This window comes from Penicillium canariense (genome assembly GCF_028826845.1).
Source record: "Penicillium canariense strain IBT 26290 chromosome Unknown utg000001l_segment0_segment0, whole genome shotgun sequence".
Taxonomy (NCBI): Eukaryota; Fungi; Ascomycota; class Eurotiomycetes; order Eurotiales; family Aspergillaceae; genus Penicillium; species Penicillium canariense.
In genome coordinates this window covers 4,872,243-4,890,153 of record NW_026622728.1, presented here as the reverse complement: position 1 = coordinate 4,890,153, position 17,911 = coordinate 4,872,243, and the positions used below count along the sequence as shown (strand labels likewise).

The 17,911-nt window shown below is 51.6% G+C and overlaps 8 protein-coding genes across 8 annotated transcripts; 2 read left to right on the top strand and 6 right to left on the bottom strand.

The window, feature by feature from the left end:
* Positions 1 to 137: 137 nt before the first annotated feature.
* Positions 138 to 965, bottom strand: N7482_001633 (A4/G1 family peptidase; the record flags this gene model as incomplete). Its single annotated transcript, XM_056683758.1, has 1 exon — positions 138 to 965. The coding sequence occupies one exon, from the start codon at positions 963 to 965 to the stop codon at positions 138 to 140; it is 828 nt and encodes a 275-aa protein (XP_056547364.1).
* A 1,610-nt stretch (positions 966 to 2,575) lies between these two features.
* Positions 2,576 to 3,176, bottom strand: N7482_001632 (hemerythrin domain-containing protein; the record flags this gene model as incomplete). The annotated part of the gene is made up of 2 exons (XM_056683757.1): positions 2,576 to 3,007; positions 3,060 to 3,176. The coding sequence occupies 2 exons, from the start codon at positions 3,174 to 3,176 to the stop codon at positions 2,576 to 2,578; spliced, it is 549 nt and encodes a 182-aa protein (XP_056547363.1).
* A 1,593-nt stretch (positions 3,177 to 4,769) lies between these two features.
* erg9 (bifunctional farnesyl-diphosphate farnesyltransferase/squalene synthase) lies at positions 4,770 to 6,375 on the bottom strand (the record flags this gene model as incomplete). The annotated part of the gene is made up of 4 exons (XM_056683756.1): positions 4,770 to 4,880; positions 4,935 to 5,117; positions 5,174 to 6,233; positions 6,308 to 6,375. 4 exons carry the CDS (start codon positions 6,373 to 6,375, stop codon positions 4,770 to 4,772), a joined length of 1,422 nt encoding a protein of 473 aa, XP_056547362.1.
* Positions 6,376 to 6,766: 391 nt separating this feature from the next.
* On the top strand, positions 6,767 to 8,484 carry N7482_001630 (DnaJ domain protein; the record flags this gene model as incomplete). The annotated part of the gene is made up of 5 exons (XM_056683755.1): positions 6,767 to 6,872; positions 6,927 to 6,970; positions 7,036 to 7,129; positions 7,193 to 8,265; positions 8,323 to 8,484. 5 exons carry the CDS (start codon positions 6,767 to 6,769, stop codon positions 8,482 to 8,484), a joined length of 1,479 nt encoding a protein of 492 aa, XP_056547361.1.
* Positions 8,485 to 8,968: 484 nt separating this feature from the next.
* On the bottom strand, positions 8,969 to 9,803 carry N7482_001629 (MARVEL domain-containing protein; the record flags this gene model as incomplete). The annotated part of the gene is made up of 2 exons (XM_056683754.1): positions 8,969 to 9,299; positions 9,367 to 9,803. 2 exons carry the CDS (start codon positions 9,801 to 9,803, stop codon positions 8,969 to 8,971), a joined length of 768 nt encoding a protein of 255 aa, XP_056547360.1.
* A 417-nt stretch (positions 9,804 to 10,220) lies between these two features.
* On the top strand, positions 10,221 to 10,592 carry N7482_001628 (uncharacterized protein; the record flags this gene model as incomplete). The annotated part of the gene is made up of 1 exon (XM_056683753.1): positions 10,221 to 10,592. The coding sequence occupies one exon, from the start codon at positions 10,221 to 10,223 to the stop codon at positions 10,590 to 10,592; it is 372 nt and encodes a 123-aa protein (XP_056547359.1).
* A 2,446-nt stretch (positions 10,593 to 13,038) lies between these two features.
* On the bottom strand, positions 13,039 to 13,401 carry N7482_001627 (uncharacterized protein; the record flags this gene model as incomplete). Its single annotated transcript, XM_056683752.1, has 2 exons — positions 13,039 to 13,117; positions 13,175 to 13,401. The coding sequence occupies 2 exons, from the start codon at positions 13,399 to 13,401 to the stop codon at positions 13,039 to 13,041; spliced, it is 306 nt and encodes a 101-aa protein (XP_056547358.1).
* Positions 13,402 to 16,581: 3,180 nt separating this feature from the next.
* Positions 16,582 to 17,373, bottom strand: N7482_001626 (uncharacterized protein; the record flags this gene model as incomplete). Its single annotated transcript, XM_056683751.1, has 2 exons — positions 16,582 to 16,994; positions 17,121 to 17,373. 2 exons carry the CDS (start codon positions 17,371 to 17,373, stop codon positions 16,582 to 16,584), a joined length of 666 nt encoding a protein of 221 aa, XP_056547357.1.
* Positions 17,374 to 17,911: the final 538 nt, after the last annotated feature.

The following is a 17,911-nucleotide window of genomic DNA, read 5'->3' as shown; positions in this document are numbered from 1 at the left end:
TAATAAGAAAATGTTTGTTCAAAAAGCCAATGGTGCCCCCAACTCCAAAAAGGTCGATCCCAAGATCAACCATCAAACAAACGCCGAGAAACTCCAAAAAGCGCCATCCGGATAATTATATACAATCAACTGCTCGATTACTTATAGGTCACGGTAAACTGGGTGTCACTCTGGATCTCCACCTCGGCGAGCAATACTCCATTCTGCTGCATGTCCAGAATAGAGGCATTGTTGACACCATATTCACCATCTGCTCCCTTGGCCTGGGCACCACTGAAGGTAATTGTGTCAAAGGCGGCCAGCGGCACCATATTATCGCCAGAGTTGAAGTCCTCGACAATCCACTCGGCATTCTGCCCGCCAAGAGTAGCCGAGGTGGAAGGCGCAGAGAGAGACTTGGTGACACTGTCTCCGGTAGATTGGTTCTCGATAATGGCGATGCCATGGCTCGGGGAGGAAGACTTCACCGTAGCCACGATCACATCGCCGGCGGTCAACTCGATATCAAAATTGTCGGCGGCGTTGGGGTACCACTCGTACCACGCATCAAAGAAGGTCTGCCCTCCAGAGATATAGGCATCAATGCCGGTCTGCAGGATGGCCTGGGTGTAGGTGTCCCCGTCAATGCCCACCCACGCGGAAACAGCTTGGGTGGTACCCGAGTTGTCGGTGGCCGTGGGCTCGGGCACATTGAAGGTGGCCGAGACTTCAGTATAGGTCCCGCTGGCAGGCGGCTGTTCACGAACTACGCCCGCCCAGTTCTTGCTATACTCCACATTGGTGGAGCTGGATCCCTCCTTAAGAAGAATGCCATTCTTGTCGCCGGAGTTATCAAATTTGTGAGCTGGCTGAGACTGGCGATTCAGCACTCCACGAGCTTCAAGACGGTTGACCAGTCCCGGACGGGGCGCTGCAAGGGCCCCAGTCGCTAACACGGCGGAAGTAATAGCGGTAGTGAACTTCATACTGCAAGAGGCGGCGGTCAAGCAGGGTAACGAAATCCGAAAGAGGATCGGACAGCAAGGGACCAAAATGTGGCGTGAACAACGTGGCCCCTTGGGGACATGCGGGCTCCTCATGGTCCTTTTATATCCTCATCCTGATCATTTTGCATGCAGCTGTCAGCCGCATGGGGAAGGAGGACTCGCATCGCTAAGGACTCCATCCGCAAGACCTGGGGATTAGGGCAAGGCCTTGGACGCGCATAGTGGGTGGTGGGTTGGGATCTGCACAACCGGTTTTTCGAAAGTGTGGACATGAACGAATTCGAAAACGCTGGAGTATCAGCTGCTTTAGTCCTGAGATCGTGCTGATCTTCTCCATTTCGCGCTTGTTGTCCATCACAGGTGGCTCTTCGGCGGGTCGGGCGGGCCTCCGCGATCATTACCAGACCAAGGCGCTAAAAGAAGAAACTCAAAACGAGATTCATGTGCTCATGCGCATCGGCTTGGCAGGAACATTCCAAGGGATGTAGTAGCATCTGACAGCGCTGATGCGACGGATAAGTAGAAGATCGCCGTCAAATCCCGATACATGATGGCTAAGAGATCCACCAATGCATGGGCGCAGCCCTTATAATGACGAACAATAGGGATTGTGTCGTCAATGTGGGGCCTACCAGGCTCTAGACGAAGGTTGTATATTTTTTTGGTTGGCTGCTCTCGACCATGAAGCCAGCCCAAACCTTCCATCCGTTGTGAAATGGGCAGAATGAGTGCTGCCTGCAGAGCGACGCCGAGCGATGAGACCATACAAAGATAGAAAACATCTAGAAGTATACCACTGGGTAAGAAGAAAATCAAATCATGGAAGACTTGGAGGTCGCAGCTTGTTAGAGGAATAAGGCTAGCGTGCATACCAGAGAGGCAGGCTGCGGCAACTGTGCATTCCTCAGTGCCTAGTTTGCCTCCTATGGTTGGTCTGCCGCACGCCGAGACTTACCGAAAGCAACCGGTTGTGTTGATCAGCGGCTTTCATCTTAAATGCGCCATTTCCGTTCTTTTTCCAAGCCAGCGCACTAGTTGCAAATTGCTCTACGGGTGTGGAGTTGCCATTGTAGCTCGGCAAGTCAATCTTGGATGAATGATTCATCGGTAAGTGCATCGTAGCTATATCGTAGCTATTCTCTAGCTTGATGTTCGTGTTAAGCCGTTCATTTGACGACCGCCGCATGGATGTAGGTGCCATGATGATCATTCAGGTAGGCGAACCGGGCCCCTGGGCTAATGCAAGGCATTGTCACGTCGAGACGGGACCGGCACAGGGGACAGGTAGTCATACTAACCCCCACAAGGGTCATGCAGATGCCAATTGATAGATGCTGTCCAAAGGCCGCACTAATTATTACAAGCTCTCTTTCATTTGATTCACTCACGATGTCGCCATCGTAACATACCTCGCCCCATCGAGCTGTCCGGGTTCAAGAATATTTTAGAATAGGACAAGGAGCAAATGACAGCGAATCTATTCCAGAAGAGCACCAGCATATTCAAAATCAGGAGATGCATATATGGACCAGGAAAAGAGAGTCACCGGGGCGGCGGGGTATTCTATGTACAATCAATTCAAACGGTCATCACATCGGGAGCTTGCGCATCTCATCCAGCGACCAGTACTTGCACATGTTGTCTGCCTTCAGCGTCTGAACCTCCTCATCCAGATGCTTCCACAGCACTCCCCCGAAGCCCTCCATCAGGCGCTTCACCTCTTCGCGGCGCATATCTTCCTCGCCAGAGCGGCATTTCTCTAGGTAGGATTCCAATTTCTCCAGCCCGGCATGAATCTGCTTGTGCTGCTTCAAAAGGTCAAGCTCCTTCCGAAACTCAGGCATTTTCTTTGCCAGCACAGGGAAGATATGTTGCTCTTCAATTGAGTGGTGGAAGTCGAGCTGGGAGCAAAACTGAAGGCCCATCATGATCATCTGGCGCCCCGAAAGCCCGCCCGGGCGCTTCGCAGAAGAGTCACACGCATCCCAGAGCTGATTCCATGTCATGCGAAAATGGTTATGCTAACTTGCAGTCAGTGATCATTCCCCGGCGGGGCCCGTGTGGGAAGCTTACGAAGGCGTCCATTTGGTCGGACATGCGATTATAAGTTCGTAGATCGCCCGCGGAAAGCGGAGGCAAAGGACCACCAGCACTCTCAGAGCTGGCCACTTTGCTGTTCGTGCCCGCCATCGGAAATGAAGGTTGTGAAGAGACAGAATATAGGCGTGAGGAGAGAGAAGCCCGAAAGAATGGTGGGGCAACAATTTGTCGCAGAGTACGCATGGAACGGCAGTTGAGCGCAATCCACTGCCGAGTCAGATCGAGATCACCCGTGAGAAGCCAAGAAGGAGAGAACAACTTAAAGGCAAAAAAGCGGACAATATGGATGAAGGTTGGACGACAGAATCTGGTGTGATGAGGAAGCAGAGATTTTTGATTGGGCGAGAGCACAGTAGCGCCCGGGCCGACCGAACGACGACAACCTACAAGCGTAGAGGTTGGGACGGGATACGGCAGATGTGGAAACCTATGCGTGGCAAATGAAGCAACTGTTTAGTAGGTAGCCAAGTTCGAAAATACGCATATATACCTAAAAACCAGCTCCCTAAGGTATATGGTCTCGGATATCCTTGTTACCTGAACACCTAAGATTGCTTATTTATCTCTTGGCTAAATCTTGGCTGATAGAGAGGAAGACTTGAGTGATTCCGCCGAGATCACCGGGGGCCGAAATATATATTGGAAAAACGAAATCCATTTCCATGTACCCGACGGGATGAGTTGTACACCATGCTCCTAGGTATTGATAGGAAAACTGACCGCTACATAGATGCAAGACGGTTGGAGTTGGACGTGAAAGAGGATTTATTTTGGTATATACCTATTGGACTTTCTACAGGTATGTCCCAGATCTTCAATGGACGTGTGCCACCTCAGCAATTAAGCTGTTCGACACAAATCTAGTACTCACTGGTTTAAGAGGATACACCCCATTTCAATATAAGCACTTCTTCGGCGCAACCGCAGCCATGGAAAGGCTGGATCGCAATTTGACATCCGTGCTAGATGAGTTCTGCTAACGAGAAAATTCACGGAGATGTTGCAACAATGTCATATTCAACTATGGTTAGTTCTACAAGACAGAATGTCCCAGATCTTCAATGGACGTATGCCACCTCAGCAAATGAAGCCGTTGGACATAAATCTAGTACTCACTGGTTAAAGAGATCAAATCTCGGTCAATATAAGCACTTCTTCGGCACAACCACAGCCATGGGAGGGCTGGATCGCAATTTGACATCCGTGCTATGGGAAAATTGATGGAAAAAAAGCACGGGAAGATTTGAAACAGCATAGCATTCAACTATAGTTAGTCCTACAAATTAGAATGTCCCAGATCTTCAATGGACGTATGTCACCTCAGCAATGAAGCCGTTGGACACAAATCAAGTACATCACTGGTCAAAGAGAAAAAGAAATCCCGGTCGATATAAGCACTTCTTCGGCGCAACCGCAGCCATGGAAAGGCTGGATCGCAATTTGACATCCGTGCTAAGGAGAAGATGGTGATGCTAGCAATAGGTAAGGAGGTCAGTGGGGTTAGCCGATGGCAGAAGAAAAAGTGGTATGTTATTAATAATACACATCGTGGTATCGGTGACGCTGAGGATGGGACGAGAGATATAATATAACAAGGAAGGGGTCACCGGTGGAAGGGGAATCGAAAATTAGGCAATAAAGGTCGTAACGCCGTTGAAGATGGAGGAAAAAATGCAAATCGAATCAAAGCTCATTGTGCGTAAGAGACTTGGGGGCAGGAGGCCTGAAATTGCCTGAGCGGATTTCTTGCCAGGCAAGGTCAAAGCGAGCTCCCAACATCCAGGCAGCAGCCACCTAGGATGGAGTTAGTCTGGGAATGAAAAGCAAACCATAGTCTTAGTAACGTACCATAACACCAGCCACAATCAAGATGATCACACCCATAATGGCCAACAGGAAGAAGACGTCGGACTTGTTCTCCGCCTCCGCCTTCCGCTTCTCGAGCTCCTCCTTCGAGAGCTCACCAGACACGCGACGCTTGGCATCCTCGGCATTTTGACTAGGGAAGATAGTCTCAATAAACTTCTCGATCTGGACGTTCATTAGCATCAGGTACACGGCAAATAGCACCGGAGAAAAAGCCTTACCTTGCCACAGGTGATACTGATCTTCAAGAAGTTGGGGTCCTTAGGGGTGTTCTTCTTGTGGATGGCACGGGTGAGACGGCGGAAAGTCTGGCACAGGACGTTCAGATTCTGAGTGGACTGAACCATGAGTTCACACGCGTCGCCCTTGGTGATCTTGACATTACGCTCGAAGACGGCGTAGTTGCGGAAGCACAGCTCCAGCGTAGCAATAGCCATAGACTGGGGAATGGCACAGAAGTTGAACACACTCTGCTCCCGCAGTCCTGCCAGGTAGAAGAGACACTCCTCCACATGCTCTAAAGCATTGAGAACCATTTCCGAATTGCAGTTGAGTGCAGCCTCCTTGTGCTCCGGCTTGAAGAGATCCTCGAACTCATTCACATGCTTGGACCAGATCTCCTTGGGCCAGAAGCGTCGCTCGTCGTCAAAGTCCTCCCGGATATCTCGGATGATGTTGGTCTTCTGCAAGAAGAGACCCATCGACTTCTGGAGCTCAGGGCGCTTCATCAGAGCGGGGTTGCCAAATTCGGCCTCGACGAAGAGGCGAGTCAGACCCTCGCCGACCAGACCAGCGACATAGAAGCAGTAGAGATCATATTCCTCAATTGTCTTCACGCTCGCATCCTCCGTGGCAGCCTTGACGCAGTAATCAGCCATACCATTGCCCATCTTGTCGGTGATGTCCTTCACAATGGCCTGGTAAGCGGGCTTCATATTCTTGAACTCGGTGATCACATTTTGGAACTGAACCAGCAGCTCCCGATCCTTCTCTTCCGGACGATTTCCGGTGAAGTTCCAGCCATCCTGGGTTAGGAAGTCCTTGAAGTTTCGGAGGAGGGGTTCCTTGGTCTCCAGGGGAATGGACGTGTCATCCTCGATAGTATCCAGACCACGGAGGACAAGGTAGAAAACAGTGATGGGGAGCAGAAGCTCCGGATGCAGCTCCTTGATGACTGTGCTGAAGCTGCGGCTGGTCTGGTCCAAGAACTTGTAGCAAATAATCTGAGTCTCGGTGTCGTTCTTCGCATTGCGCTCATGGGGCGGGTTGTGCCAGACTTTCCTATGCGAGAGGTATGATTAGCGGGAGGAAACAGAGACTGAAGCTTCATGCTGGGCCGGCAGAAGGAAACCAACCATTGAATAATTGACCTCAATTGGGTCGGGTGGAAAGCGAGGTAAATGGCATTGCCAATGAAACCCATTGTGGGCGAGACGGACACACAAGGGTCCTGAAATTGGGGGAAATGGAAAGGAAAAAGAAACAACCCAACGCAAGTCCGGAGAACGGAGAGGAATGCAAAAAAAAGACTTGGGGGGAAGAGAAGAGAAGGTGGGAAAAGGGGCGGAGTAGAAGCTTCAGGGAAAAGAGATTGCGGGCACGTGACTGTGCAGGCCCCGTGCGCTCACGGGTCGTCATTCGCAGTTGGCGGGGAGCGGCGGGCAGATCAACTCGTTGCAAGCCAAAAAAAGTTATTTCTGTTACCTCCCCTTCCACCCACCCAGCACGCGCAGTTTCTACGAAATTGTGGTTCCAATAGCTTGTTTACTCTCACCTGACCGCAGCGCAGCGCGTTCTGCCCTGGTGCACCCACGATGGTTGCCGACACTACCTATTATGATGCGTTGGGGGTCCCGCCGACGGCTACCGAGCTGGAGATCAAAAAGGCCTACCGCAAGCTCGCCATCGTCACCCACCCTGGTATGGCTTATAACGGCCCGCAATAGGTTAACCGTACTTACTCCACGCGATTAGACAAGAACCCTGGCGACGAGACCGCGCATGAACGGTTCCAGGCGGTATGCGCAGGCACCCGCATCGAGACATCAATACGAGGAAACTAACGCGTACGCGCTGACACTAGATCGGTGAAGCCTACCAAGTTCTGAGCAGTGAAGAGCTACGAAAGCGATATGATAAATTTGGCAAGGAGGACGCAGTGCCGGGTGGTGGTTTTGGTTCGTTCAACGCGCGTATTACCTTGGACACAAGGACTCCCATGGCTGACTGAGATCTCACAGAGGATCCCTCGGAGTTCTTCAGTATGATCTTCGGTGGCGAAGCCTTCGTCGACCTCATCGGAGAGATCTCTCTCATGAAAGACTTGACCGCGACGATGGATATTACGATGCAAGAGATGGAGGAGGAAGAGCTGGCCGAGTCTGCAGAACAGAAGCTGAACATTCACGACGAGGAGGTGAAGGCTGCCGGGGAGGGAACCTCTGCCGCCCCTGAAAGCTCTTCTCCCGCAGATGCTAAGGTTGCTGAGGCCGCCGCTGAGGCCTCGCGCCACTCAGAGGCTGCCCCTCCCCCCGCCTATGGAGAGGCGACCGCGCAGAGCTCTGGCACCAGTACCCCCCGACGCTATATGGGCCAGCAGGCGTTGATGGACAAGTCGGAGGAGGAGGCGCGGATGGAGGCAGCTGGCCTGTCGCAAGAAGAAAAGGAGCTGCGCAAGAAGGAGAAGAAGAAGGGCCTGTCCAAGGAGCAGCAGGAGCGTCTCGCCGCATTTGAGGAGGAGCGGAGAAAGGCTCGCGAGGAACGTGTCAAAACCCTGGCCGACAAGCTGATCGACCGCCTCAGCGTGTGGACAGAGACTGACAAGGGCAAGGATGTGACATTTGCCTTCGAAGAAAAGATTCGTCTGGAAGTCGAGAACCTGAAAATGGAGTCCTTCGGCCTAGAGATCCTGCACGCTGTTGGCGCTACCTACGTGCAGAAGGGTACCTCGTTCCTTAAGTCCCAGAAGTTCCTCGGTATCTCCGGCTTCTTCTCCCGGCTCAAGGATAAGGGTACTCTGGCCAAGGAGACTTGGACTACCATTTCTACCGCTATTGATGCTCAGATGACCATGGAAGAGATGGCCAAGCTGGAGGAGCGTGGTGGCGAGGACTGGACGGATGAGAAGAAGGCCGAGTACGAGAAGAAGGTCACTGGTAAGATCCTCGCTGCGGCGTGGCGCGGCAGCAAGTTTGAGATCCAGAGCGTCCTGCGCGAGGTTTGCGACCAGATTCTGGGCGACAAGCGGATCCGCTTGGAGAAGCGGGTGGAGCGTGCTCATGCTCTGGTGCTCGCGGGCAACATCTATGCTAAGGTATGCCTGCCCCAAGATTCCTTCTCAAATGACTTGACCTCTAACTGGCACATCCAGGCTGAGCGTGACCCCGAGGAGGAGGGCGACTACATGGCATTTGAGCAGCTGATGGCCGAGGCGATGCAGAAGAAGGGCAAGGACGAGAAGAAAAAGAAGAAGTCCAAGCACGGCCACGATTCCCCGGACGCATCGCATACCGCGGAGAAGCCCACTGCTTAGGTTCCTTACTATTTCACACCTTATTTCTGCTTTCCTAGCCCCCTCTTTATCGTCTGAACATACAGTGTCTGTTGGTCCGGTTGCGTTTTGTTATGGGTCTCTTCATTCTCCTCACCTTTTACACAGCGACGTAATGGCCTTGGGCTGGGATGGCCATCGGTTTGTCACACATAGTTCAAGTCATAGATTGCCCTATTATATACCGCGGCTACCACAGCCCATTCAATCAATTGCCCACACCGCCTTCCACTCTGCTGACACGCAATCTACGATCCCAACACTAGCATATCTTGGTGATCGAAACAACTTGAAAGACCAGGATCAACATCATATTAATTAAGATAACCAAACCGGACCCAGGGTATCTCCACTAGACCATTACACCCCTCCCATGCCACACAAGCCAGAGATTGTAGACAGCAACATTTCCCCCGAAAGCATATTGTTAGCGTGGATTGTCGATTGCCGAACCGAAAAACTACGATCACGGATGACCTGCATGGTGCTCATGGTAGACGGTGTTATCGGCGCTCAGCTCGGCACTGGCAATACCTAACTGTGATGACGGGCTAAACGTTTGACTGGTGGGTGGCTGGTTCTGCAAAGCCTCAGCATCGCAACTCGACAGCTCCGAAGCAGCAACAGGGGCTGGGGCCGTACCCATCGGCTCCTCATGGTCAGGAGGAGGGACCGTCGATGTCTGGGGCTGCGCGGGAGCCGCCCCCTTTTTCATCGACTGATAGCCTGCCCAGTCAGAGAATAATACACCGCACACGGCAAGGATCGACAGGATGAAAAGAGCGAGGAAGATGAGCCTAGTGGTGCGCTGTGGGTTAGCTTGGAGGTGGTTCGCGTTCGGAGAATGGGGCTGGGTGATTGTACCAGAGCAGAACGGCAAAGGCAATGATGGCGTTCAGGTAGTCACTGGAGCTGGTGACACCGCCGAGGAGGGACACGATATCGGCAAAGCAGGCCAGCCAGAAGACGGAGGTGACAAAGTAACCGATGATGAACCCGACGCCGAGGATCGTGTTCAAGGTTCGGCTCACTACGCCCTTCCGAGTATAGAACCAGGGAAGGACCAGCGCGGCGGCGCTCACCAGGATGGTCCAGACGGCACTGAAGAGGATGAAGCTCACGATGCCTGGGGTATCCGTATGGACGGTCTTGTAGACATAGCCCTGATAGGGATCCCAGTAGTACTCTCTGTGATCCCCGCCCCAGAAGGTCGCGACGTAGGCGGTCAGGCCCAGCTCAACAATGGCAAAGGCCAGGCAGCTGCTGAGCAGGACATAGAGGACGATGTGGAGCGCCAGCATGATGGCGAAGCAACCGGCGATTTTGGGAGTATCAACGCGAAGAAAGGCGTTCCGGGGGAAAAGGGAGGGGAAGAAACACAAAATAAACGAGGCGCTCAACCGCGTCGTGCCAGTCAGGATCCGGATCCCTTGCGCTCTTTATCCTGTACTCCACGTGCGGCTCTGGAGGCACTATTGAGTCGGCGGCAGCTTGGGGGGGAGGGCTCATCCATAGCGAATCACCAAGCCCGTGATACTGTGCCGGTGCGCCAATTTCTGCCCGTTCTGGCAAGTCCTGCCCCATGCTAATCCTCGTTCTCCACACGGGCGTTGTGATGCGATACACAAAATGGCCAGAGATCAGCCCCAAACAGACCAGGTGCTCGTGGTAAACCAGTCCGGTTCGATGGACGGTGCCACCGCAAAGTCTGGTCTCCAATGGCGGAGGGTTGGCTCGCGCCTGACGGGGGCGGATACGAGCACCCACGTCGCGATGGCGCCCGCCCCGAGCCCGATCGGTGGAAGGTAAGCGAGAGTGCGGTTTCGGGCCGGGTCCTGTCGGTTCCTGAAGAACCCCCATTGGAACTCGCCCTGACACGGTGTGGGGAGCTGTACCCTGGCCCTGAGATGATTGCAGCCGCAGGGAATTTGGCCGGGGTCGTCATTGGGTCAACTGGCCCGGCTGGCCGTGTTGTCTGTTGTGATGAGCGCCCGGAGTGCAGCAGAGGCACAGGCACCGGACGGACATTTCTGCAAGGCGGTTATGTCCTGCAGCACTATGGCAGTGAGCAGCTTGCCGGCCAGGTGTGATGAATCCGCATGTGGTGCCTGAGCGATGTGAGGAGTCGCGTCGGAGCGTCTTGTTGGCCAACCGGGGCCCTCAGCTGGGGACGTGTGGAGGCGCCTCCTCGCATCGACACTGCGCCATGTATAGCATCGAGCCGCACCGTATGTATAACAGAAAGGACGCAGCTTGAGCCCTGGTCGCTGCGGACCGTGGGAGGCTGAGTGATTTAGAGTTCACCACGAGAGCTCTTTGTGCAACTTGGCCAATCCGCTCGACTTGGCAACTCCCTTGACGAGTGACGAGTTGGCCATGGCGAGTCAGTCTCGTATCCGCCCGGTGGAGTGTCGGCCGAGGATCAGATCGACACAATGACTGCCTCGTTGGGGTGGACCTAGCCTCGGAATGCCCAAAGACGAAGCAGCAGCAGAAGCATAGATGATGGTGGTATGGTGGTAGGATTCGCGACCGTCGGTTAGCAACTGCGAAGATGCTGTACTGGCGTTGACAGAGCCTCGACGTCATGAACCATTTCTCCGGTCGATCGGCCCCAACCTTAACTCCCGATGGTTAACCGCGGGCGGAGTACGGGGTACAGAGGACCAATCTGACGAGTTAGCTCATGAGCCGACTATCTCAACACCCAACAGGCGGGTGATGCTGTCCGGCCAGACACCGGACAACAACCCCCTCCGACAGACATGTTTCTGACTGTCTCAACTGTCTCCTACTCTCCTACTCCATCCCGATGGCTTCCACCAAAGAGGTACCCACGGCCGCGCTGTTGTCTCCGTGGCGGAGTTCCCACTGGAGTTCATACAAGCCTTGCCCCACCTTCAATCCCGGACGACCCTAACTCTTGGCTCTGATCACAGCCGTGGTGGCATGGAATTAATCCTTGTGCCAGCAAACGTTTCCCAGGAGGTCGTGCCATCAAACACGTACCCCCATGCACACACCCCGGAATCCCCTACCGAGGGGCCGATCCCCGATCCTGGAAGCCTTCTTTGCGTCTGGATTTGATATGAAGACTAGCTAGGGAAATACGAGTCCTTATTCCGACGTGGCCGCCTCTTGACGGCCCCCGAGGCTATCCCGTGGAATGCGAGCTAGCGCAGATACATGTGCTCCATCGACACGCGCAGAGATATCCTAGTTCATGGCCAACAAATGGCGGGGGCTTAGAGACACTCGCCCAAAAGGTGGCTAACTACTCCAAAAGCGTAGCTGGGAAAGTAGGCTTCGGACCACTAGAGTTCTTGAATGATTGGGAGTATATGCTAGGCGAAAATCTCCTGCTACCCACCGGTGCAGCTACTGAAGCGACCGCAGGCTCTATTTTGGAGCATGTATGGTCGTCTTCTGTACCATGCAGGCCGTGGTGAAGGTGTCTATGATTCGTCAATGAACGTGTATCCCAATGGCACAATGCGACCCAATAGCCACACTAACGATATTATTTAGACGGGATTCCCTCTCCTCGGCGTCTGGAGCGGCTTCGCTAGACTTGTCTCTGGGCTGATTCAGCTTGCTGGGTCGCCGACTAGAGCTCTTGTTCAAAGGCCCTATGTCCATGTCTCTGAGCGGCTATCTGTGGAAGGGATTTTCGTTGGTTTTTGAACTCGATCCATCTGTTAATTGTACGGTCTTAGAATAAAATCTAGATTACACTGTTAACAGATGGATCGAGTTCAAGAACCAGCGAAAATTCCTTCCACAGATAGCCGCTCAGAGATGTGGACATTGTTACGAAGGGGCCAAGCTGGAAAGAACCAGGTCCATTCAACGGAACAACTAAAGTGAAGAAGGAAGAAACTATTGGGGGGTGTCCGCTATTATGAAGAGGGCTCCCTCGCAAACAGGCCCAATCCGGCTAGTCAAGTCAGCTGCTTCCTTTAATCACACGTCCCTCAGGTGATCCCCAAGCCCATCGTTCTGACATGCGTCACAGACATAGGGCCTTTGAACAAGATTTCTAATCAGCGACCCAGCAAGCCGAATCGCCCAGAGACACAAGTCTAGCGCGGCCGCTTGAGACGCCGAGGAGAGGGAATATCGTCTTAACAATATCGTTAGTGCGGCTAGAGCCGCAAAGATTTCCTAACTTTCGATCGAGTTCCTCTGAAGCATGCTTGGCCTGGCAGGCTACGATGGTCGACACACCTTCGAAGACTACAAGAAGCTAAGGGTGGACCATAGAAGCGTTTCCGTCCGGATAGCCTCTAACGAGAAAACCCAAATTGAATTAGGCCTTTAGGGCTTGATGAGTCCTTTATATGATTCATTTGGTGAATAGTGATCTCTTTCTTATTTTAGAGCTAGTCTCCCGTGGATATCTTACCTCAGGACCTAGGTAGGTTCTTGAGAAATGCTACAGATAGCCGCCCCCAGATTCAACTGCGGTGATCTCATTTTATTGAGTTGATACAAAACGTTGAATTCATTGCCTTCCAGTCTTGCGGTCTTACTAGGTCACCCGTAGTCAGAGTCATATCGATTGTTATACAGATCGGTCAGTGCCTTCCCAATACTGGCTGCATAATCTTCCTCTCTAATCTGTGTTAAGCAGAACATGCCTAGGTGATCACCTGTTTTTCTCTGACCACACGGGTTCCTTCCTGACGTCTCCTCTTCATCCTCTTCATCCTCTTCATCCTCTTCATCCTCTTCATCCTCTTCATCCTCTTCATCCTCTTCATCCTCTTCATCCTCTTCATCCTCTTCATCCTCTTCATCCTCTTCATCCTCTTCATCCTCTTCATCCTCTTCATCCTCTTCATCCTCCTCGTCCTCTTCAGGGTACAGACTCTGGATGTGCGCCCACAGTTCGGACATTTTGATCGTCGCGCATCGCCTTGTCCCAATTAGGACTAAGAGCTTTTGCCCCGAACTACATCTAGCCCGGGCCCAATACCCTTTCCCTTTCAGATTGCTTCCCACCATCCTCACCTCCTTCATCACCCACCCCCTCAAGACGAGAGATCCTTCACCTGTCTTTTGTACTCCACGATACAGTCAGCCACCAACCACACTCCACCTTGACGATGTCGACCGCCTCAACAGCCTCGACTTTGTCACGTGCTAGCGCGCACGCGCTAAGCTATCAGCCATCCATATCAACATCCTCTACCTCTCACAGTTCTCCCCTGAGCGGAAAATTCCAAACTGATCAAGATGGTTTCCTCAGTTCCGAACACCGTGTGGGGGGTCCTTTTCTTTGTTCACTTCCCGTGACGTCCCAGAGAGTCTCACCTGAGTGTAAACGACGATACAACTTCAGCGCCAAAAGCGCTGAAATCCAGACAATCTCACAAGCCATACTAAGGAGTCACGATATAACATATATCGAAGTGATTGTCCAAGGTCGGATTTCTCGTTTTGATCCGGAACCAGAAGCTATCCCCACAGTGGGTGTGTTTGTTCAAACACTACCCCGCCACGCGCTACGCGCCGCTTGGGACATTCACCAAGCTCTTCGGGTGCTATTCCCCTACTTTTGTGTCGATATGAACATGCCATGTAATGTTGCCTCCTTAGTTCTGAAAAGACTGTAGTTGAGTTAATTCGAAAGCGGGACGTTCGACGAGGTACACGACTGGAATCCTTTCAGAACTAAGGAAGCAACACTACATGGCATGTTCATATCAACACAGATGTTGGAGCATCCGAAGAGCTTGGTGAATGTGCCATTTTCGAGTCCGGGCGTACCCCGTTTGCGGAACCGGGGGACTCTGGAGCCTTGGTGTGCGACCCCTCCTCAGGAGGAGTTGTAGGTCTCTTCTTCGGAGTATCGGAGTCGCCTCACCACCACTTACTTTAACTTATGTTATCTTCGAGGATATCATGAAAGTGACCGGAGCAACTAAGATTCGAGGTGCTTAAGACCACGAGCAACAATCGAAAAAAAAATTAGAAAAAAGAAAACAAATTTACTAACTGTTTCATGGCTTATTTCTATCAAAACTATTTCTGAATCTGATTGCTACTGAATTTCTGAGTTGTAGGGACACACTGGAGGCGGCTGGTTCTCGTTGTAGTCAGTCTTTTCACCTTCAAAGAAGAGAGCCCCATGCTCTTGACTCCTTAATTTTATACTCTTTCTAACTTCCTTTCCTATTTCAAGAAGGAGTTTACCTTGAATTGTAGCAATAAAAAGGGAGCAATTAATCAAACTTATGCGATCACATTACTTAATCACAAAATATATTAATTGTTGAAAATGGACATCCTCTCTTTCCAACTACTAACATTCACCCAGCCCCTCGGGCTAGGGGCAAAGGGGACGGGGGCGGGGGCGGGGGAAATACCTTCTTGGCCCTGCCTTATGTCAATATGCGAAACGATGGCCAAGATCGGACTGGAGAGTCATAACCATGATGGGAATCACTGAGTCGTGCGACCACCGCTTAGTTGGACTATTGAATTATGTGGCTTTACTTCACGCATTTGGTCTTTTGCTATTTGTATCCCTGTTCAATGTGGTCTTAATCCGGCCTTCCGACCCGTAGTTGCTTCCTTGCTGATGGCAGTCCAAACTGGTCTGGAATTCTCGCGAGTTTCTGGAGGAGCCTCGAGTCATGCCTTGAAACACAACTATGTAAATATACTTCTAAAGTTCTGCTTCGTATACGTGTAAAGATATTATTGAAGGCTATACTTCTAAGTTTTAATCTAAATCATGCAGTAAAGAAATATATCTCGGTCCGGAGTCGATCAAAACCGTTATGTCAGGTTCACCCGGGCTTTAATTGGTCTCTTTAGCGTTAACCATGACGGAAAAATATATCTCAAATGAAGAAATCTTAGACAACCTTCGCCTTAGCCCTCTTCAAGATGATGGGGGAACTTCATAAAAAGGGGTTGGGGGTTGTCTGGTTTTGACTGATTTTTCAAAAGTGGCTAATTTAACGGATGCATTCAGTTAACTGTTGGGATATGAACGCCGGGAGGTCGTTATGTTTCCGATTACGAAAGGACAGTTCAATTTTATTATTTGCATCAGGATGAGCCAGTCGGTTCCACACCTCTTCTTCGGTCAGAATCCTCACTGCGTCTTTTGAGAAGAGATGTTCTTTCCAAACTCTGCTCAAAAAGCTGATCCAATCACACTAAGGTCAGCCTCTAAAATGGTAGCCAAAGGTCAGGAGCTTGACCACCAGCGCGAAAGAAGGTTTAGCCGTGGGGGGAGGCGCATCAGCGCTTCAGAGGTGTGTGTGTACACGGCATTCGAGTGAAGAAAAGAGGGCCTTCAGGGCGTTCTGGTGAAGACCGGTAGGGGCTAAAGTAAAGCGGCAAGGGCGCCGTCCCAACGAGTCACACGAAACGGGTGAGCAAAAACATACAACAGTCAGGATTCGCATGTGGTCACCCACCATACTACTAACTGACCGGCGTGTGGCTTAAGTACGGCTGAGCGGACGGGAAGCCCTGTTCTCCACACCCTATGGTCGTATGTGGTAGAAATTATGCCAAGAAGTCTCAGAATTGTTACTAGCGAAAGATGGACATAATACACGCGTGGAGCGGATCTGTCACTTTCTTAGAAATCACTTTATTGGAAAGTTTCTATAATTTTCTATTCGCGAATTCCGGTCGCCATTGGTTTTGTGCTGTGCACCAGGGATCAGCATGGTTAGGGCATTTTGGACAGTGCAGATGCTGGCCATTCTTATCCTGGGCGAGGATGTTTTGGGTGAGTATCCGCGGTCTATGCTTTTGGGGGGAGGTCAGGTTGGAGGGGTTTGAGGCAGCGGCAAGGACTATGAGAAGCGCTCAGCGATCTTGGTTAGACAACGACAGGTAATTAGACGAGACGAGGCATATTTGATCTAGCTATCCGCGATGAATGTGATATGTACGACTTTCTTTTTCTTTTTCTTTTTTTTTTTGACTGACCTCGCTGGCGTGACTATATGTGCCTATGACCTAAGGGCCGCAAATCATATTAAAAACATAAGGTATATTTGCTATCTACCGACGGTTATATGGTCCCAATGAGCATCTTCATTCGCACATTTAGATACCCTTAGACAGGACAACCCACAGCCAAGGGTGGTATACTGTCTCATCATCGACCGGGTCTAGAATAGTTGGCAGGTATTTCGTATTCCATTCTTCATCCAGGTCTTCATCAAAATATTCCGGGTTCGGCCTGACGCGACGCACCTTGCAATACTCCCAGTAAGCAGGATACCACCCTGCTTGGCCCCAATCAAGGATGGCAGCTACTACTGGATTCGGTCCGGAGGATAAAACGATATTGGGGGGTACAAGGTCATCATGCGTGAAGACCACGGACACGTCCCCATCGATCTCGATACCGCAGCCATTCTGGAATCTCTGGACGGCGTCTGCACCGTGGAATGGCCCAGCCAAGTTCCGGTGCCCGGAAAGAAAGATGTCATTTAGCGGTTGATTGTCTAGGCCACCTAAGAGGAACTTTAGCATAGTTCAGCCTAGGTACCGCAATGAAGCCGAATTCCTTACCCACGTAAAGAACTTGGTCAGGCCGTTCTAAAGATCTCCAGGCCTTGGCCATGCCGTTGAGCTCTTACAAACAGCTTCTCTCTCCTCCCCGTTCAAAGCAGCCCATCTTTGCTCCACGGTATCACCCCCTATCAAAGACATGTAGATAAATACTTGGCCACCGTCTTCGGTCCACCCAAACACCTCAGCAACTGGTACTTTGCCTTTCAAATGCTTGTATACCATATATTGGGTCTCTACCTCTGTAACGGTTGTGTCGGCACCATATTTGACAAGGAGGCCCAACGATGGAAACTTGACAGGCGGGAGTCGGTTGAACATTGTGCCACGGATGTTGCCTGACTTCTCGTTGATGGCTCTCACCTCAGCCAGTTTAGGTAGTTTAGACGCCCTATGCTCTCTAAAAAGGCGAGAGTCAGAAATGGTCCTCGATGTGTTGTGACTTGAATCGTGGAGGCCGGTCTCGACTTGAACCCCCTCGGGCGTCGTCTTCGAGATAGCACAGGTGAAACAAGGGTTTCGGTGGTTATAGGAAGACCCAGTCTTCGAGAGTAACAGACTCGTAGTAAGCCGAGAGCCTATCGATTTCTATCGATTGAGTTCATGGAACGACAGTAACGTCCACGGATATGCGACGCTGCGGGCTGAAAACGTGGGGGACCTAGCCGGACCAATCAAAGCTTCTAGCGCTGGACAGGGTCTCGTATAAATAAGCCAGGTTTTGAACTATAAACAATCCCCACCAGCAGCCACCTAAGGGGTAGGGGACGGGGGGATGAAAGAAGAATAACAGACCGGATATGCACCCTAGAGCGGGTATTCATCACCCCAGACTCTGTCGAATAAAAGTAAATATACC